Source organism: Eschscholzia californica, unplaced genomic scaffold (genome assembly GCF_041429995.1).
Source record: "Eschscholzia californica isolate CP2 unplaced genomic scaffold, dmEscCali1.0.p SCAF_1, whole genome shotgun sequence".
Classification (NCBI taxonomy): Eukaryota; Viridiplantae; Streptophyta; class Magnoliopsida; order Ranunculales; family Papaveraceae; genus Eschscholzia; species Eschscholzia californica.
Window position 1 is genome coordinate 35,052,859 of NW_028238198.1, and position 20,799 is coordinate 35,073,657.

At 34.8% G+C, this 20,799-nt stretch overlaps 1 protein-coding gene across 1 annotated transcript; it reads left to right on the plus strand.

Moving 5' to 3' along the window:
• The first annotated feature begins 1,072 nt into the window (after positions 1-1,072).
• Positions 1,073-11,220, plus strand: LOC147566369 (uncharacterized). The gene is made up of 12 exons (XM_086652864.1): positions 1,073-1,624; positions 1,746-1,803; positions 3,665-3,790; positions 4,957-5,432; positions 5,759-5,807; positions 7,198-7,865; positions 7,956-8,004; positions 8,083-8,208; positions 8,599-8,703; positions 8,832-8,923; positions 9,748-9,901; positions 10,778-11,220. Exons 1-12 carry the CDS (start codon positions 1,443-1,445, stop codon positions 11,042-11,044), a joined length of 2,352 nt encoding a protein of 783 aa, XP_086508990.1. The 5' UTR covers positions 1,073-1,442; the 3' UTR covers positions 11,045-11,220.
• Positions 11,221-20,799: the final 9,579 nt, after the last annotated feature.

The window sequence follows — 20,799 nt, forward strand, 5'->3', positions numbered from 1 at the left end:
TACGGCTTTGGCTCCCTCCTCTGCGAATCTCCGGAGGCAGGAGAGGAAGGTTCCGCTTCACCGGCAGCTAGGGATCGGAATGGCACTCCTTTATTATTTACGCCATTTCTTTCGAAAGCTAACGAGCTACCTTGTTCTCTTTTTTCTTTATTAAAAAAATTAGACAGAGGCTCGACGAAAGCTATTTAAGTTCATTGGCTCACATTCCGAACAGGAGGGCGAGTCCCTACTCAGAGTTAAGAGTTGAAGGCGCGGTTCAGCTGTTCAGCAGAAAAGGAGGCTCATAGGGCTCTCTTGGCTTTGGCCGTAGCCGCCTCTGTTCAGTCGGGCGAGGATAGCGTAGCGTGTAAAAGGAACTCCTGGATATAATATACTTGGGCTGCTACGAACCAAATCACCAAATGGTGAGTTAATGCGAAAGCAGGCCAAGCTCCGTAAAAGCCCAACGGGGCTCCTGTTACAAAACGAACTCTACCTCGAGGAAGCCGACGACGAGAATTTCTAATCGTCGGCAAATCGTAGTAGTAATAGTAGTATCGTAGGCAGACTTTCACAATAGTCTTGTCCACGAGCAAATCAATGTGCGGCAGCGGAAAATCATCTTTCATTACAGATTGAGTAGCGGGATCCCCTGCATCAGTAGCAAAGACAAAGTCAGCAGCAATTGCAGTTGAATCTATTGATCTGGAACCAGCACTATCAATAGCAGTATACTCGTCTCGAAATAATACCTGGAGCGGGAGATTCAATTAACCGAGATTCAGAAGCTGAAATTTCACCCCTACCATCAATAGGTTTAGCCAGAGCATTTATAACACGACCCAAATAAGTATATATATATATATATATATATATATATATATATATATATATATATATATATATATGAAAAATGAAGAAGAAAATAACGATGAAGAGATATGTTTGAATTTTAGTTTCTCCGGAGTTTTTGTTAGATTTTGGTCATGTCAGTCGAAATTTCAAAATTTTTAACAATTACGGTCAAAATTTCCCTCCTGTTGATGGAAACTTTGACGAGAATAGTTGTAAGTGTGATTTCGTGCCCCAATCTAAATTTGTCGCAAAATATTTCATTCCTCGGTTGCCTCCCTGTACTGGGTGCTAGTAAGCCCCGGGCGCGAATAGAAATCCCCCCAGGTTCTTTTAATCTTTTGTATAAAAGAAAACGAAAAGAAGCATTAAAAAAACCTGAAGGGGGCTCATCCATGCTAAACTGCGTGTAGAGAAGAAACAGATAATAGAATCTCACACAATTTTTAGGGCGGGAATTTTCAGAGCGGGAAACTCTACTTGGAACCCTAGAAAGCATAAACATCTCTCTCTGTAAGTTTCTCCAATGATCTTGAAGTTATGCTAAAACCCTAATTCTGCACAACTCCGGTTTTTAGATTAGAGAGGTGGATTCTGTGAAAAAATCGATTATGGCTATCGACAACGAGACAGAGTTTAATTTGGAACTAATGGCTGATCTCTTGAGTAAAAAAGATCAGTTCTCGATCAAATCCGAGTTTGATGAGCTTGATCACATTCCACTTAAAGAACGGATGATGAATCTTCGCCGTGGACGTGATGCTCTTGAAACTGAAATTAAGAGACCTAAAATGTGAGTTATTTTGCACCTTTTACCACTGAAAATTAGAGATTCATGATTTTTGTGTTCGTTTTCGTTATTCCAGTAGTTACTAATTACTAATGTTTTATATTTTGTCTTTAATTACATGTAGATTTCCATATCCTATTGTTATGGCTGTGAAAACTGAAAAAACACAATCGGATCCTCAGGTAACATCAATAACATTACTGAACATTTTCTTCATTGTGATGTGACTTGTAAACTGATAAAAACTAAGACAAAAAAAAAATTAATGATAGTGATGTGTTAATTTTATCACTTGTTAGAAAGATACATTTTTTTTAAAAAAAATTTTGAATGAATATATAAAAGAGGGAAAAAACTGTACAAGCGAAGAGAAAAGAAAGAAAAGAGGGGGAAAAATGGAAGCTAAGGAAGGACAGACATTTCACGACATCCAAGCTTCCTAATTCACGACTACATCAGTAAAAGGAAGACATTTAAAAGACTCTAAGTTCCTTATCCAAAGGAAGACCGTTCCTTTTATATCTTCAATATCCACTCTGCTCGATATGTTTTTCTCCTTGAAAATCTTATTGTTTCTATCCTTCCAAATGTTCCGTATAATAGCTGCCGGAATTAAATGCCAAGCCATCCTTCTGTTTTTCCTTTTCGAGAGACCTTCTCACTGAGCCAACATTAGACTGATGCTATTAGGCTTACACCACTTGATGTTCAGAGAGTTAGAGAAACAATCCCACAACGCAAAAGCCAGTTTACACCTAAGGGGAGATACATTCAGTTTGTATGGAAGATGGCTTTATCAATCCGATTTAATTTCATTTTTCAGGTTTAAGATGTGACAAAGACAAACCATTTTCTGCCGACCTTCCTTTTTATGGGTGTAATTCATAAGCTGTTTTGATTAGAAATGCCCTTTTTTAGGTGATAACTCATGCAGTCAAAACAAAATTTGAAGTCTTGAACACATTAAGGCCTTAGACGATTCACTTATATCATTGGAGGGAGAACTTCTTGGTTTAGAGTTTCTTACTGATAATATTTAATAGTTAATAAACTCTGTTAGTTGAGAAGGTATCGTCATTAACACATTATATCAGGGGTGTTATTTAGGTAAACTCGATTTATGCAGAGAAGTCAAGGGGGTAAATCATTCAAAATTCAAATAGATTTAAAAAACATTAAGAATATACCACAATAATCAAAAGATTGAAATAGAAAGAGTACATTTTCGTTGACTCAATTCTTAGAAATGAAACTAACTTGTACACTAATCAAAGGTCTTACTTTCTTGTTTGCACTGTTAAAGTTCTTATGGATGGAGATGTTAAGGCAGTTATGGTTGTGGTGTTACTGGTATTTCATGGCCTCATAGTTGTAAGACTTTAAGATACATTTTGGTACTGGCCTATCCATGACTTGTTCGACATGCAGGGTCATCAGTAATCATCAGCCGAAGTCAGTTACGGTTTGCAATCTTAGGGTGATATTGAAAGACCGATCATAGATAGTCAAATGCACGTGTTACATTATGTACTTGACATTTATTGCAAATTTTGTAACCTTAAAAAAGCAACAATATATATATATATATATATATATATATATATATTTGGGTCAGTCTACTTCTTTCTTTGTTGGAGTGAAGGATAACAAATATTTACGAGAACAAATCAGTGCATCTGCTGATAGATTGCCTAGAAGAAATACTGATACAGCATTTAAGGACATCTGTAACTTGATCGTTTTGGATTGTCACGGATCACCTAATTCCCTGCAAAACCATCCTTACGTTTTGCAAGTTCTTCTTGTTGATAAATAATTGTAATGCACACCCCAAACAAAAAGAAAAAGTAAAATCAAAGAGAGGGTATGAATACACCTTCCTGAAATCATTTACGCCTCTTAATTATCGTTACGTAATTGTTTGACATTTTGTGGAAAAGTTTGAGCACAAGAATATCGTAAACTTGACAATTCTTAGAAATACCACTATTGGGTTTTTGCCTTCATTTTTTGCTTTATCCCGTTGACATATAATTGGTGCAGAGAATATTCGAGGGTCAATCTGCTAGCTTCCATGTGGGAGAAGTGAAGGATGGAAAACTCTCATCAGAACAAAGCTCTGCAATCCATGATAGAGTGCCTGAAAGAAATGCTGATTCAGTTTCAAAGGTTACAACTAAGTGAATTTTATATGTTTTGCTGTGTTATCAATATGTGGAAAAAACAAAATCCTATTACTCCAATTTTTTAGTTAGACACTCAATTCAAAGACCAACTATAAATTCGCTTGTTGCCACAATGTTCTTACTTCAGCAATAAGAACTATTGAAATTGCTAATTCTAGCTACTCTAATAAAAAACTATATTGTGTGATGCCTTTAAGATTTAGCGCCTTGTTGAGTGGCTATAAGGCGACAAATTTTTTATGTGTAAGGTCATGCATATAATTAGTTTATATATACTAATATATATAATTTATAAGCTGTTTTAACTTCATAATTGTCATACATAATGTATATCAAATAGCTATAGTTTATAGTAAGCTACGCTAAGATTTCCCGGAATTTCCACTGGAATTACCAAACGGTTTCCATTTCCGATCCAACCGAAACAAAATCTTACTTGCATGTTTTCATTTCTACTGAAATCACAAAATATTTCGATGAACAATATGTTTTCACCAAAGCTTAAAACTTAGAGAAAATGAGTAAGAAAAAATCAATATGTCGTGAGTTAATTAACATACTTTTTGTTCTTTTTTATTGTTTTAATAATCTTGTCTCGAATAATTACATATATTCTGATTATGTGCTTAGGCTCATCATTTTATAAATTTTGTAGTTATTTCCACATCGACTTACACAATTTTACGAAATATTTTTATTTCCTATCGAAATATAGACCGAAATCGAAATTTAATACCACTATGAGTGAATATATATCTTAATGATATAATATGGTATCCCGCCTCGGCCATTCTCTAATTTCAGTCTCGTCCAGATCACCACGCCTTCTGTGATTTACAACATTGGTCAGAAGGTTCCTTACTTTTAGTAAGATTTTGAGATTGCCTAAACAAGATATGCCATATCCTAAGCTGATAGACTTGACATGGTCGGTGTCATGGCTCCATGCATTCAAACATGGTTTCAGGTTTTGTGAGTGTTGCTTAATGCGCCTTGTCAACTCTTAGGAAATACATCCACATCTATTCTTTTTGATTGTCAAGAAGCCTTACTAATTCAGTAATTCCTTGTCTTTAAATTCATCGACCATATACTTCCATTCATTTTTTGTCCTCTCAACATTTCCTGTTGATGTTGCGTGATATGCAGGAACTAATATTGGCCCTCCCTGCTGCATGCTATGCCGGAGAAATGGAGAGCGGAAAATCGTCAGTAGTACAGAAGAAAAAATCTGATAGAACACTTGAAGGAAATCCTTTTGCAGTCTGTAATGTTGACGCTGATAATCTTATCTGTTCAGAAAAGGGCAGTACCTACCAGAGTGAGGATTTACCTAATAATTACAGTGCACAAGAAACTCAATCAGCAATTCCTCCTGAAGTTGAGAAAGATACTACAGGATTGAAACAATTGGATAGGAATATTTGTTGTCAATCTGAACAAATAACTTCTTCAATTCCTATTCAAGTGAAGGTTGAACATTCTGATAATTACCTGACGAGTCCACACAGTAAGAGTACAGTGTTTAATCCGATTGCTGTGAAGACTGAAATCAATGATGAGCCTGGAACTGAAGAACTTGATCATATTCCATTGAAACAACGCCAGAGGCGGCTGCTGTCAAGGTTCCGTTCTTACTTTAGTTATATGAATTCTCAAATAGTTGAAAAACCGAACATACTTTACAACTAAAAGAAAGAATAGGATGACCCAGCCCCACATGATCTAGAGGACTGTCAGCATTGTTAAAGTAATTTACAAGACTAATTCGTTAAATAAGTGAAAAACAAAACACCTCATTCCCTACCTGAACTGCCAGACTATAGAAAAAAACTTATCAAAATCCGGGATACTAATTAACAACTGTCTAACGTAGTTTGTGTATGTTTTATACTAAATCGAAGTATTTAATCATGATTCATGCACTCTATTCTTGTATAATCTTTTGCAGACAGTCTTTCGAAACTCTGTTGCAACTACACACTTATAGGCGTTTGGAGGTAATACGCATATGCTCTACTTCATTTATGTTGTATGGTATAACTCTGAATAGAGACCATTAGCAAAAAAGAATTTTGACGCTTTCTGAAGGTGATAGACTTATGAAGGACTCAAACTCGGTATTTTCTAAACTTGTATGATATAATAGTAATATAAGCAAGAGTGGACTTGGGCATGTAAAGGTATTGTCTTAGTCACACAGTTCTCATATCTGGTTTCTGATTACCTGCAAATGCTGTTTCCCCCTGGGCCTTGGTTTGACCAGTAAAGCAAATGAACATAAGAACTTAACACTATCACTTCACTTTCTAGTGAAACATCCAATCAGTGAACTTAACATCCCAACCCTCCAGTAAAGGAATAGGAGGACCTTTCAGTTAAGCATTGTTACGCCCGGCTGTCCAAGCATGATGTTCAGCCTGGGGACCCTTTCGAGTTTAAGTCTTTGTGGAATAAGTTAACATCATCCCTCCTAGAGTTAGCTTCTTGGTTTGGGCGGCAGCTTTGGGAAAACTCCCAACGGTTGATAATCTTCAAAAGAGAGGGATTCTAATGCCCAACAGATGTAGCAGGTGCTGGTTCGAATCCAGCAGGTCGAAGGATCTCGTTTTACAGATTCCAGATGATTTCATTTTCATTAAACACAACAGCGAAGTGCTTAATAAGCTGTACATTAATTAATTGCTACACTAAACCTGTAAATTTAATCCAACGTGGTAGGTCAAGCTGAACTACATGTCTTTCCATTGTTTATTTTGTACCTAATTCTGCTCTCAATTTCATATGCAAAAGTTTTAGTTATCAAACAATGTTGGCTAAAGAAGATGCAAGTATGATGAAATATTTACGACTCAATATGTTCATGTGTAGTTGTGTATTATGTTTACTGCTATTCGAGATAATGCACATGAATGTGTTAAATTGTGCTTATTCTGGCAAGAACTATATGAGTTTCCATCGCGAGAGTAAGGATAATTTGTGTTTTCTTTAGAAGGTTGAGATGCAGGACTTCCATGATGTAGATGATGAATGTATGATAGTCTTTTTGGACTAGCTTCTTTTAACATGTTTTGCTATTAGGATGGGATGCTTTGGTATACAAATACAGTTTGATGGATGTCATGTATCTTCGTGAATGTTTATTTTGCATTTCGTGGCTCCCTCAGTATATAGTTTAATACTCTAAACTATTTGCGTTCACTTCTGTCTTTCATCGTGCCAGTTGGCAGTTACAATATACTCTGCTTCTCATTTTCATCTATCAGTAACCACAAGATGACAAGTTTCTTTCTGCTATATGTGGCTTAAGTCTCCAGTTTCTGTACTTACTAGTTGTGCCCTTGTATGTCTGTTGATACAAATTGTGCTGTTCTAAATTATGTTTTGCAGGAAGCTCCTGGAGAGTCATCTGTTTATCCTGTGGCTGGCATTTCTCATCAGAATGCTTCAAAAGCAGAGGAAGAGAGTCATCCTGTTGAAGAATATCCATTAATTTCTGAATTTTTCAAAACTTCGACATTGAATTTTCCGAACAGTGGAGCTGGGCTATCGCATACAATTCCTGAAAGTTCATCATTGGAAACCACTAATACCAAAAATAATATTTTACCAGTTCCTAGCAATTTATGTGGAACTCAAGAAAATAATAGCTCGTCTCACATGACCCCCACTGATCTACCAGTACCTACCGAACAAGAAGGCTTGCCTGCTGGCCCTATAAATATGGCTCTTTCATCTTTGACATCCTTTGCTGTCCAAGTGAAGTTGGAGGAAGTGGAAAACGAATTAGAGAGCCCATGCAGCTATTTGCAGGGTATCTCATCTATTAACAAAATGTTAGATGTCAAGGGTGAAAGTGGAGTCTCTTGGGATGATGAGCTAGATCACATGCCACTTAGAGAGAGGAGAAAGTTGTTAATTTCGAGCAAGGTTTCCAATTTAGATGAGAAATGCTTGCAAAAAGTTGTGCCTCCTCTGCGCAAGTGCAATTCTGGAAATTCTAAGAAAGCTATGCCAAGAGCAATTCATCATCAACGGAAGCGGAAAAGGACTGCCACGTAATTCTCCATATCTGCTTTTGCTATTTTCTCTTATTACCATCACATTTCGTGATAAATTAAGTACAATCATTATCCTGCTTACTTTAGGGATTCGGTGGAAACAGCTCTGGAGGAAGATGCACCTGGCCTTCTGCAGGTAAATCATGAACATGCTCCAGATTGTGTATTTATGGGAATATAATAAGGAAGTAGTCACTGACAATCTCTTTGGCAGGTTTTAATTGATAAAGGCATATTAGTTGATGAAATTAAGCTATATGGTGACATGGAGAGTGACGATCCTTTGGATAGCTTATTCGAGGAAGATAGCTTCGGAGACCTTGAGGCTGTCATTTCAAAGGTTTGTATCCACTAGTGTTATGTCTTCCTGAGGCATTGATATTATGTTTCAGTATCTATTTGATTTTCACACGTTCCACTTTCTTATACTTGGATTGCGAAGATCAGTCTAATATGAGTTATCATATGATTCAAATTGGCTTATCCAGAATGCATTTCATAGTGCTCGAAAGTTAGAAAACTGGCTGTTTCGTCCATCCTTTAGTAGTTAAAAGATTCACAGTATGAGGATTTGGGGAAAACAAGAGTTTCATAGTAGTAGTATCAATGTAACTTCTGAAAAAAAGCTCACGTGCTTGCGTTATGACCAATATCTTTACTATTGGTCCATTGTTTCTGTCGTTTTCTCCCAACTCTATTAAGCATTTTTGTTTATCTTGGACCTTTTCAGCTATTCACTGAGCGTGTACCTCTCTTTAAATTTGCTCCAATACGAGGTGGAAAGGGATCCAAAGCTAGTTACTGCTTAGCTTGTTTAATTTCATTGGTTGAGCAGGTAAGTGTTGTCTGAATCGTAATGGTATAAGTTAGTCAGCAACAGCAATACTTGCCAATTTTCTTATCTTTTAGTTCTATTAAGACTTAAGAGTTGATTTATGATTCGAATCTGCTGTGTATTCACAGTCGCGCTATCTTCAGTCCAAGAAATGGCCTGTTGAATGGGGATGGTGTAGAGATCTCCAGTCATTTATATTTGTTTTCAAAAGACATAACAGGTATACTATATACATTAGTTGGTATTTTCCCATTTCCCTAATTTGTAAGTTGTAACCTACATTCTTCTCTTTGTTATTCACTCGGTAGCATGAATAAGAAGGCGAAGCCCTGAAATGATTGTTGACATGGAGACAGGTCTTCTTATTTATTAGACATGTATATATATACATATTGTATTTTCTGAAAAGGCTACATCGTATTGATAGGCCCAAAGGCAAATAATGGCTACATGAAAACTTGTTTATACATTAGATATCACGATATACTGCCAATCAGATGATGGGCAATACGATGTGATGGATTTTTATCGACATATAACGTGCTCAATTACATTAGGCTATACCCAACCCAATAGAGCTGATAAACTTCGCTTTTATTTGAAAACAGGGAAGGAAACAAGTTTGTTCTATTAGGTTTAAATGCCAAAAATTTAAAAACATTTTTCCTTTTTAAAGGCACTAAACTTCTACATCATCTGCTTGTATAAATATATAGTCCAATAGATCACAACGAGTGTATGTATCACTCATCATCCCTTCGCCGACATGTGTCCAGTACTTAAAACAGATGCCTAGGTTCTTACTTCAATTCTCAGTCTATGTACTGTCTCAGTTGAAAAACTTCGTAGATTCAGACCATGAAACGAAAAGTAGAAAAAAAGCCGGTTCTAACTCCAGATGAATAGTTGCAAATTGCAGTCACCACTAGGACTCATCTGTCCAGGTCAAGACACTTCTGAGATGAAATGATTCTTGGACATTTATTTTGCTATAAGTAGTTACGTCATGAATATTAAACTTTTTGTGATTTTGACAAACTGCAGAATAGTTCTGGAGCGCCCGGAATATGGCTATGCTACCTATTTCTTTGAGCTCGTGGATTCTTTACCTGTTGATTGGCAGGTTAAAAGGTTGGTGACAGCAATGAAGCTTCCCAGCTGTAGAAGGACCACCATTGTTGAGAACAGAGCATTGCTGGTAATACATTTGAACATATCTTGTTATCTTGTAACTGATTTTGGTTAGATAAAGTTCCTTTCCTTTCTCTTTCATTCTGGAGGATGGTTTGGTTTGTCTTTGATGTTCATCGTGCTGATCGTATGATTAGCTTATACGGTTTTGGGGCTTTAGGTATCATCACTACGGAAAATGTAGTTTTCCACGGGATGTTTAGACTAGATCCTTGAATTGTTTTCCTGGTTTGATTTCTCACTAGAATGACATCTAAGGACACCACTTTCTGAATCTGATCTGAAATGACTACTGGGAACCCTGTCCAAACTAGTTAGACTCGTCTGAGTCAGATTCATATTAGTCAGAGTCAGTCGAGCTAGATTCCCGACTATAAGAAAAAAAAACAATCATCTCCTAGCCCTTCCAGTTTGCAGCGATATTAGTGAAAAGATGATTTTAGAACTTTATATGTTTCTTAAATTACTGAATTTTCATCCTTTAGATGATGTCGAGTTGGTCCTTACTCAGTAAGACCCATGAAAAGCAGTTCTAATATCCAGGAACCATTTTAGTCTATTCTCTGGTAGCAGTACACTCGGATAGATTGATATAAAAACACTCTCAGCAGAAGAGATTCCATGATTTCTTTTGCAGAAGAGATTTACTGATTGGTGCGATAATTTTTTATTTCTCTTCTTGATTGATCTAAGTTGGGTCCTGGATCTTTTCCTGTTTGGGTCCAGTATTTCACTCACTTATTTTTTCCTTGCAATGCAAGTACTCATTCAAATGTGTTGAATTTCCATTGATTTGCTTTTATAGTATTAAATATTTGATTTTTCTATACAAACATTTGATTTCTTTGTTGAATTTTGCGTTTATAACTTTATGGTATTTTAGATTGGGGAAGATCTAACTGAGGGAGAAGCTCGAGTATTGGAAGAATATGGTTGGATACCAAACACCGGGTTAGGATCAATGCTCAACTACTGTGATAGAGTTGTTCATGACCAAAGCAACGAAAGAGATGGCACAGAATGGAGGTCAAAGATTGGGAAGATACTTGTTGATGGCTTGAAAGGAGGAAACATTGTTTTAAATAGTCTACCGAAGAGAGTAATGGCATATGCCGACACATCAAACTCACAAATCAAGTTGGAGCTTTGATATACTTCATAGTAAACACTTACACCGTTTATATTTCAGTCGTTCAAGAATTTATATTATTGGCTCTGCCGATTTTTTTCAATTTCATACTGTACTTTCTCTGAACTTGATCCAAGATCGTAAAATGGAACACACATTTAAATGGCTTAACAAAAAGATCTAGAGTAACTGTTTCATGTTCTCTTGTATCATATGGTGGATGCTTTATTTATTTGATAATTTCGTGTTTGTACCCCAAACTACCAGACCTTCTAGCTAGGTGAGTGATTTCTCAATTGAGGAGAGGTGAACTTGACACCTTGAGCTCTGCTTTGCCCGGAAAAAAACTAGAATTTACGCGGAATGCATAGGGTCGAAATTTGGTTCCCGTATTAAAAGATGCAAGCAAAATGAAGTTATGACCGTGCCAAATACATTCTATTAATGACCATGCCAGGTCACTATCATCAACGATTTTTTACCACCGCAAAGTCATAGCATATTAGCATGTGATTAACGACCATTCAAACTTATAACGTTACAGGATTGTTCCCAAAGGGAAAGGGTATTCCATCCTTTTTTTTTTGTTGAACAAAGGGTGTTCCATCCTTAATCTTTGGAATACATTTTTAGTGGGTGGGGGAGGGTCAATTTTTTTTTTTTTTTTGATGAGAGGGGCTGGGCCAATTTGGTTTCAATGAAATCTCTATTCACATTGTTTCCTGGATTTCATGTCAATAAACTATAATATATTTATAATATATTATGATAAATAAATTAATATTAATATGATGTTATTATATGTTATATCATATAAAATATGTTATTATGCTATCTTTTTTAATTTTTTTTGTCATGGACTCCAAAAGTTATTACGTTCAATATTGTGTGTATACAACATGAATAAATATATAAATTAGGGAAATTTGGTCAAAACTCTCTAAAAAAGTTGAGTTTTGGTTAAAAAAAATTTATCAACTTTTTATAGGCTTCAGCTCCCTATGGCATTTTTGTAAATAATTTAATATAGGGAAAAGACGAAACTGACCTTATTGCAAACCAGTTTGCAAAGCTTTTTAAGACAAATCAAATTGCAAAGTAGTGCAAACTAGTTTGCAAAGCTCTGCAAACCAGATTGCAAAGTGTGTGCAAAGTCATTGCAAGGCAAACCAGATTGCAAAGCAATGCAAACGGGATTGCAAAGCTCTGCAAACCAGCTTGCAAAGCTCTGTAAATCAGATTGCAAACCAGTTTGCAAAGCTCTATAAACCAGATTGCAAAGCACTGCAAACCAGTTTGCAAAGCTTCGTAAGCTAAGATTTCAAGGGCAATTTCGGCATTAGAAATGGGAGTGCTTTTAGAATTGTCCTTCAAGCCTATTTCCAAACTATATTTGGGGCCTAAAAGGACAAAAAGATAACTTGTCTTTTTGACAAAAAAAACATGAAATTGGGCCTCCGACCCAATTTCCTGTATAAATTAATTATTATCACTAAAGACATTTTGGACTTTAAAGGTCATATAAAGACCCTCACGATCATTATAGTGGCATGAAAACTCATTTTTACTATTTATTTTGCTTATACCATTTCACACAAGTCAATAAATAGTGGATTCCCCTCCACTGTGAATCAAACTTGTGACCACCTGATTTTTGGAGTGGATGCGCAACTAACTGGCCGAACATTTATTCCCATATTACTGTAACTAGGTTCCGCCGCATAAACAAGAATAGTTTTTTTTTGTTGAACAACATAAACAAGAAGAGTTAGAATGCCCATTATATACGTTTGAAATATCAAGATACTTTTGAAATATTAGTAAACATATGACATTTCAAGTGATAATAGTAAAAATACTACTAATAATGATAACTATTAATCACTAATAATTGAGTAATAATTTTAAATCTTCTACCCTAGAGGTCAGGGGTTCGAAACACGCTGAATAATTAAAAAAAAAAGACTATTAATTTATATAGAAACCATCAAAATGTCAATGAAAGTGTTTCATTTTTTTGATCATTTAGACATTGATCCCCAGTTATTTAGCGATATTAGGACTACGCCCCCAAATGATAATATTATGGCGTTGACCCCCATTCTCGATTTTTTCAGTATCAGTTAAGTTCACGTGTGAACCACATGCCTGACTTGTGAAAAATACCCTTGATAAATATTCAGGTTATTTAGACATTGTTCCCCAATTATTTACTGATAATAAGACTACAGTTCCAAAACAAAAATATGTTCAGAGTTGACTCACATACTCAGTTCTTTCGCAAATATCAGCTTTATGATGAAAAATTCATCCTAATATGACATTATAAGAATCTAAGATCTCAATTGACATTGTTTCATGGATTTCATGTTAATGAAGTATAATATATTATGCTAAATAGATTAATAATTAATATGATGTTATTATATGTTATATCATATAAAATAGGGAGCCCCCGTTTATTTAGCTATATTAGGACTACACCCCTAAAACGATAATCGTTTAGGCGTTAACCCCGAAAGGCTTATTTTCCGTCAAATATTCGTTACATAAAGAACGTGCGACTCACATGCTTCTTTTCAGACGAAACTACCCCTCGAAATCTGAGGGACAACAAATATCTAAGGAGATCAACGACCCAAATCTATTTTACTAGAGGCTTAAAGAGAAAGGGAACCAACAAATATGTATTAGAAGATCTAGAGAAAGCTTCCCAATATCTCAAAACAAAAAAATCTAATTACACACATGAAGATGCAAGAAACTCATTCTCCATTAAAGCTCTGTCAGAGCTCATAATTGAAGCAAAAAATTTTACTTTCTAACGACCCGAACCTCTCGACTCTCTAATCATATCTCCGAACTCAAAACCCATTCAAGAATCTTCCAAACTTACAAGGTCATAGTGTTCGATCATCCCTTACCCGTAGAGGTTCAGAAACATGAAATTTCTGAGTTGCAAAATCAATGAAACAAAGTTTCAAGCATGGATTGATAGAGAAATTGTTGAAAAAATCTCGTTAGGGTTCTAACCAAGTCATCAGTTTATGAAGATGAAAAGGTAAGACTTCTTAATCAATTAGAAAATCAAATTTTACAGGGATCCAATCGTGATTTAATGAATTGAATTCTTAAACAGAAGTTTTTAATCCTCTAGAAACTATTCTTCCAAATCCAAAATCTTCAAAGAGAATTCAAGAAAATCACCCCCAACCAGTGGTGCCTTAGTTCAATTAGATAAAGAGGTTTTCGTTGGTGAAGTATTAATGGGTTCAACAATTAAAACCCTAATATCAATGTCTTCAATTTCATCATAACAAGTTCTCCGTAGTTTAACCAGACAAATTAAAAGCCCTCTTGTTGATGAACTCGAATCAAATGGTGAAATCCCCAAATCTTTAGTCACTTAAGCTTTGAAGATCCATCAATTACAGTTATGCCAATTGATTGTGAAATTAGGTATTTGGAAGAAAAGAAGCAATTTGAAATCAGTCTCAGGATGCTGAAACCATCATGTATAGATCACAAGGTACCAAATTCATGAAGAAAGAAATAAAGAAGAATACCTTCTTGACTGACTAGTTGTCCAAACCATGAAGATGATGAAAGCTTCACTTATTCGAAACCCTAGGTTTTTTAGGACAATAATTTTCATTTGAAGAAGACATTGCACAACTTCGGTTTTGATAGAGAAGTTTTTTTTTTTTGCTTTTTCTCTCTCTAGTTTAATAACTCTTGCTCCATGATGAGAGAAAAAGAAGAAGGGGATGGTAGGAATAGATCTGGACCGTTGGAACGCGAAGGCATGTGATGACCATCAGATTAAGACAAGGGTAGTTTCGTCACAGAAAGAGCGTGTGATTCACACGACCCTCATATAACGTATATTTGACAGAAAATAGGCTATTGGGGGTTATCGCCTGAAAGATTATCGTTTTAGGGGTGTAGTCCTAATATTACTAAATAAACGGGGGGCATTTACTAAATCTCCCTATAAAATATGTTACTATGCTATCTTTTTTTAATTTTTTGTCATAGACTCCAAGAGTTATATTGTTTCAACATAGTGTGTATGCATCATGAATAAATATATAAATCAATTATTATCACTAAAGACATTTTGGATTTTAAATGTCATATAAAGACCCTCAAGACCATCCTAGGGTAGTCCTAATATTACTAAATAAACGGGGGGCATTTACTAAATCTCCTATAAAATATGTTACTATGCCATCTTTTTTTAGTTTTTTGTCATAGACTCCAAGAGTTATTTTGTTTCAACATATTGAGTATACATCATGAATAAATATATAAATCAATTATTATCACTAAAGACATCTTGGACTTTAAATGTCATATAAAGACTCTCAAGACCATCCTAGGGGCATGAAAACTCATTACTACTATTTATTTTGTTTATATCATTTCACACAAGTCAATAAATAGTGGATTCCACCTCCACTGTGAATCAAACTTGTGACCATTAGATTTTTAGAGTGGATGCACAACCAATTGACCGAACATTTATTGGCATATTACTGTAACTAGGTTCCGCCGCATAAACAAGAAGAGTTAGAATGTCCATTATATATCTTTGAAATATCAAAATACTTTTGAAATATTAGTAAACATATGTCATTTCAAAGGATAATAGTAGGGGTGAGCAAAAACCGAACCAATCGGCGAACCAAACCAAGTCGGACCGGACCGATAGGTTTTTAGGCCGAACCGCTCACTGTTCGGCTCGGTTCGGCCGAAAAACCGATCAACCCAAACCGGCTTGGTTTGGCTTCGGCTTGGAGTTTCTAGAAACCGCCCAAACCGAACCGACCGAACAAGGAGGGTTATATCACAATACAATATCCTATACAGGGGTAGAGATTGAAAAATGCTAAACTTAAGGACTTATTTAAGAAAGTTTAAGTATTAGCCTATTAGGTATTAAACTAAAAAGGAAAAAGAAAAAAAAACCTAGTCTTCACGATTCCCCTCTCGTCCAAGCCGTCTTCATCATCAAAATTCAAACACAATCAATTCAAAATCATTTGAACAGGTAATCAAAGTAATTGACTCCCTTTATAGATATACTAGGCATAGCCTGTGCCTCCGGCACTGTGAAAGTCCTAATTATAGTGCGATCATATATATATTTATTTGTTAAGCATTATTTACTATCTTTGCTAGCTTAAGTTCGACAATTTTTTTTTAAAGGGAATGAACATATGAGAATCATATAATATGGAGATGTATAAATTGATTATCGTTTAATATGAAGATGTATTGTTTGAGGATTGAGAGCAAATGTGTTTGAGGATTGAGAGCAAATGTGTAGAGATATTTTTAAAGACGACAATTTGAAGAAAAAATGTGTCATATGGAGTAAAGCATTTAATTTGTTTTTGCTTCGGGCATGTTTCTTAAGAGTAAGACAGAACATATATGCTCAGTAATTAGGAAAAATTGAACCCAAATAATTTTATTAAAAATAAAAATAAAAAATTATCATAAATTGAAATTTATAATAAATAATTTTATTACAAAGAAGACAACATATATGAGCTAAATTCTATCGGTTCTTGTTATTTATCTATTTTATCATAGATAATGTATAATGTTAAAGCAACATTCCATCTTATTTACGGAGATTCTCTCAGAAACACAGGTATGCTATTTCCTCTTTCAGCATGAACATTATTACCTGTTTGAGTGAAAGAAGCAAGAGAAAAGAAAATGTATAACCATAACTATAACAGGTTGTAGTCAAGATTAAAAATTTTACTCATATTACTGAAGTGTCAAAGAAGAAGAAGAAAAGAGAAAGTATAGCTAGAATTAGGACAGACCGCAATCACGATTGAAATTTGTATTAATATTATTAGTGCATAACTCGAATTTATGTAAGAAGCAATAGTTGTTCTTTCTCGACTATTGGAATTTAGGTATATCTTATATATATGTGCCCAAATATCTGTTGGCCTAGATCGACATTCACCTCATAATTTGTGTACGATTCATATAATATAATATTTGTATAAGATTCATAAACAACATATAATAAACAATTAAGGAAGAAATGTAATGGTACCATAATAACATTGTGTTCCCATCCCTATAAATATTACAACGATTTAGAGAGTTTCACCCAATCTTAATTTCAATATTAGGCTAAATTGAGTTGTTAAACCGACGGTTTGCTTCTAGAGTGCTACGAATCCACTCTATACTGACTTACAAAAAATGTTCAATGATGGAGGAGGAAACACTTGCGTTAACTAACAATCGAATGAACTAAGTTGGTGTGCTCAAGTTGAGAATGAATCAGATTTTTATGGAGAAATTAGAGTAGCCTAAAGTCCAAAACCAATCTATTGATGAACATTAAATTTTAAGGAGAGTTAATGAAAAATTTTGGTGGTAGAAAGAGAGGTTTCTGGGGATGAAATTTGAATGGTACAATGAATGAGGGAGATTAACTCAAAAGGATGGTGAACAATCATGGAGTATTTGATATCAGGGCTCCTACTAATTAAAAGAAAATGATGAATAATCATGGAGTTGTCGATCTAGTAGACAATTTTTCTATCTTTTGTCTTAGTCCTAGTTACAACCAAGTTGTATTGTAATATAGTGAGTATTTGATATCAGAGCTCCTACTAATTAAAAGAAAATGATGAACAATCATGGAGTTATTGATCTAGTTGGCAATTTTTTTATTTTTTGATGGTAGAATATATTTTGATGGTCTTTTTTCAGGAAGTTTAATTGAGAAATAAAACTTAATTAGTTCTGAACGAACAAAAATTTGTTTTTAGAAAGTAACTTCAAACATAAATTTTGTTTGTGCACAAAGTGAAATTTTGTTTGTGCAGAAAGTGAAATTTCCCATTTTGTGATATGCTTCAACAAAAAAAAAAAAATATTCTTCATACCACTTTGTAACTTATTTGTTGTTGGAGGAGTTGAGGAGGTTTAAAAAAAACCATTAGAATTTTGTGAGAGTACTTATGGGGGTTTATGGAGGAAGAATGTTGGTTGGAATTTCATTATATGGAATGAGTTCAGGAATGTGACTAGTTGGGAGGGTTATAAAATGTCATTACGTCTAAGCAATTATGGAGGGTTAAATACAAAGTAAATTTTGAGGGTTAAATACATGGTATGTCTTCAAAATCTAGTTGGCAAATTTTTTTTTTCTTGTCCTAGTGAGCTTGTCCTAGTCAGCTTGTCCTAGTCACAACCAAGCTGTTTGTAACTTATTTGTTGTTGGAGGAGTAGAGGAGGTTTAAAAAAAACCATTAGAATTTTGTGAGAGTACTTATGGGGGTTTATGGAGGAAGAATGTTGGTTGGAATTTCATTATATGGAATGAGTTCAGGAATGTGACTAGTTGGGAAGGTTATAAAATGTCATTACATCTAAGCAATTATGGAGGGTTAAATACAAAGTAAATTTTGAGGGTTAAATACATGGTATGTCTTCAAAATCTAGTTGGAAATTTTTTTTTTCTTGTCCTAGTCAGCTTGTCCTAGTCACAACCAAGCTGTTTTGTAATATAGAATGTTGGCACTTTTATTTGTGGTTTGGATGAAATATAAGATAAACAAGGCATCACATAAGTTCATGTTTAAAGAAGTTAACCTTTCTTCTCACTTTTACTATCATCTTCACCGTCCCTTTCAAATAAGATGCACTTGCAAGTGTCAAAATATTGAAATCATACGATGAATTTTAATTTTAATTTTCGTATATGTAATGGTGGAAAAGTAAGACGGATTCTTAATTTTTTATTTTTTTGTATATTCAATGAAATGAATAACATTAGTTTACTATTTTCTCTCAATTGTGTTCGGCCAAACCGATCAATCGAACTCAACCGAGCCGAACCAAACCGAGTCGAACCTTGTCGGCCAGTGAAATGATCGGCTCGACTTCGACCGATGATTTAGTCAAACCGCCACTTATTGGTTCGGCTTCGGCTCGAGTCAAAACCGAAAAAAACCGACCGTTGCTCACCCCTAGATAATAGAAATAATCCTACTATTAATAATTACTATTAATTACCATTATTGGTATTGACTATTAATTTAAATAAGTCTTCCACCCTAGAGGTCAGGGGTTCAAGACACGCTAAATAATTAAAAAAAAACTATTAATTTTAAATAGAAACCATCAAAATGTCAATGAACCACATACGTGAACCACATACGTGACTTGTGACAAAAATACCCTTAATAAATATTTAGGTTATTTAGACATTGAACCCCAACTATTTACGGGTAATAGGACTACACTCCCAAAATAAAAATATGTTTAGGGCTGACTCACATTCTCAGTTCTTTCGCAAATACCAATAAAGTAGTTTGCGTGGAATTTCATTTCCCTCTTATTTTTATAGGTGTTCAAAGATAGTTTTATGATGAAAAATTCATCCTAATCTGACATTATAAGAATATAAGATCTCAAATTCCATAATCTAGAGAAAGTGATTGGTCCATGAACTCGAAATTATTCCGAGAACTTGATTTCAATAAGCTAGAAATATTAAGGAAAATATGTCACCCGAAGTCAAAGACGGGTTCGACCTGTCTGGCTAGATATAGTAGATAGGCTAACGATGGAAAACATATAAAAAAGGTGACCCCTATATTTAGTCGTCTAATAAGTCAAGTTGTTTAGAGTGATTAGAAAAGATCTCAGATATATACTCGTTATATATAAAATTTAGTCCTTAGTTTTAGATTTGTTACTTATAATATAAAATTTATTCCTTAGTTTTATAGTTGAAGGAGATGCTAGGGTTCTTTTGAACTTAATCGAAGCCATCGATCTTGATCCACCTTGGAGAATCCGTCATTTAATCGACGGTCTTAGATCACGCTCATGTGATCTGCACGTGCGTACTTCTTTCTGTCTGAGACAAGCTAACTTAGAGGCCCATGTTTTGGCTCATCCGCCCTAGGTCCTCGAAATTATTTAGAGTTGATTCTTATCTTTGTTGTTAACTTTCTTTACTATTTAGTCCCTGTGTGGATATTGTTATTTTAACCTTCCCCTCACGGGCTCTAAACTTTGTAATTCGGTATCATGTAATGGATTCTAATTTCAAAAAAAAAAAAAAAAATATATAAAAACTCATGCATGTGGTTGAAACACGACCCACTTTACTAATGTTTGACTGAAAAATCGAGATTGGAAGTGAATTTCATACATATTTTTATTTTGGGGGTGTAGTCCTAAAATTGTCTTAATATTGCGAAATAACTTGGGGTCAATGTCTAAATAACCCTTGATAAATTTGGTTCTAGTTTTGCACTAGAATCTACCAAGATGTCAATGGAAGCCCAAATCCACCATCCATGAATTTGCGAATGCCACTGACCTTCGCAGACTTTGAAATGTCTGTGATTGAATGCCTCAAACATTTCCAGACTTTAAAACGTCTGTGATTGAATGTCTCGAACAATTACAGATTTTGAAATGTCCGTGATTGAATGCCGCTCCATTCTTAGACTTTGGAATGTCATTCAAAGTCATCATTGGCTACCCCCTCTTAATTTATAACCAATGCTCAAAACAGACTCGCCAAGTCATCGTAACAGCAAGAAGGCGCAATTAAAACGTTACAAGGTAAATTTTTTTTAGGAAATCCAGGAAGCTAATTTCCAACACCATCATTTACGATAAACAAATGCATTTCACGAGTTCGCTATTAAGAGTAATTCGTGTGAAGGATCAGAATAATGATGTATCGAATTCTCGATCTAGATGCTATATTG

Bases quoted from the DNA above. Each gene is read 5' to 3' on its own strand.
- LOC147566369 (XM_086652864.1), top strand. From the start codon at position 1,443: ATGGCTATCGACAACGAGACAGAGTTTAATTTGGAACTAATGGCTGAT. The intron at 1,625-1,745 runs GTGAGTTATTTT...AATTACATGTAG, and splicing joins GAAATTAAGAGACCTAAAAT to ATTTCCATATCCTATTGTTA. The intron at 5,433-5,758 runs GTTCCGTTCTTA...AATCTTTTGCAG, and splicing joins CAGAGGCGGCTGCTGTCAAG to ACAGTCTTTCGAAACTCTGT.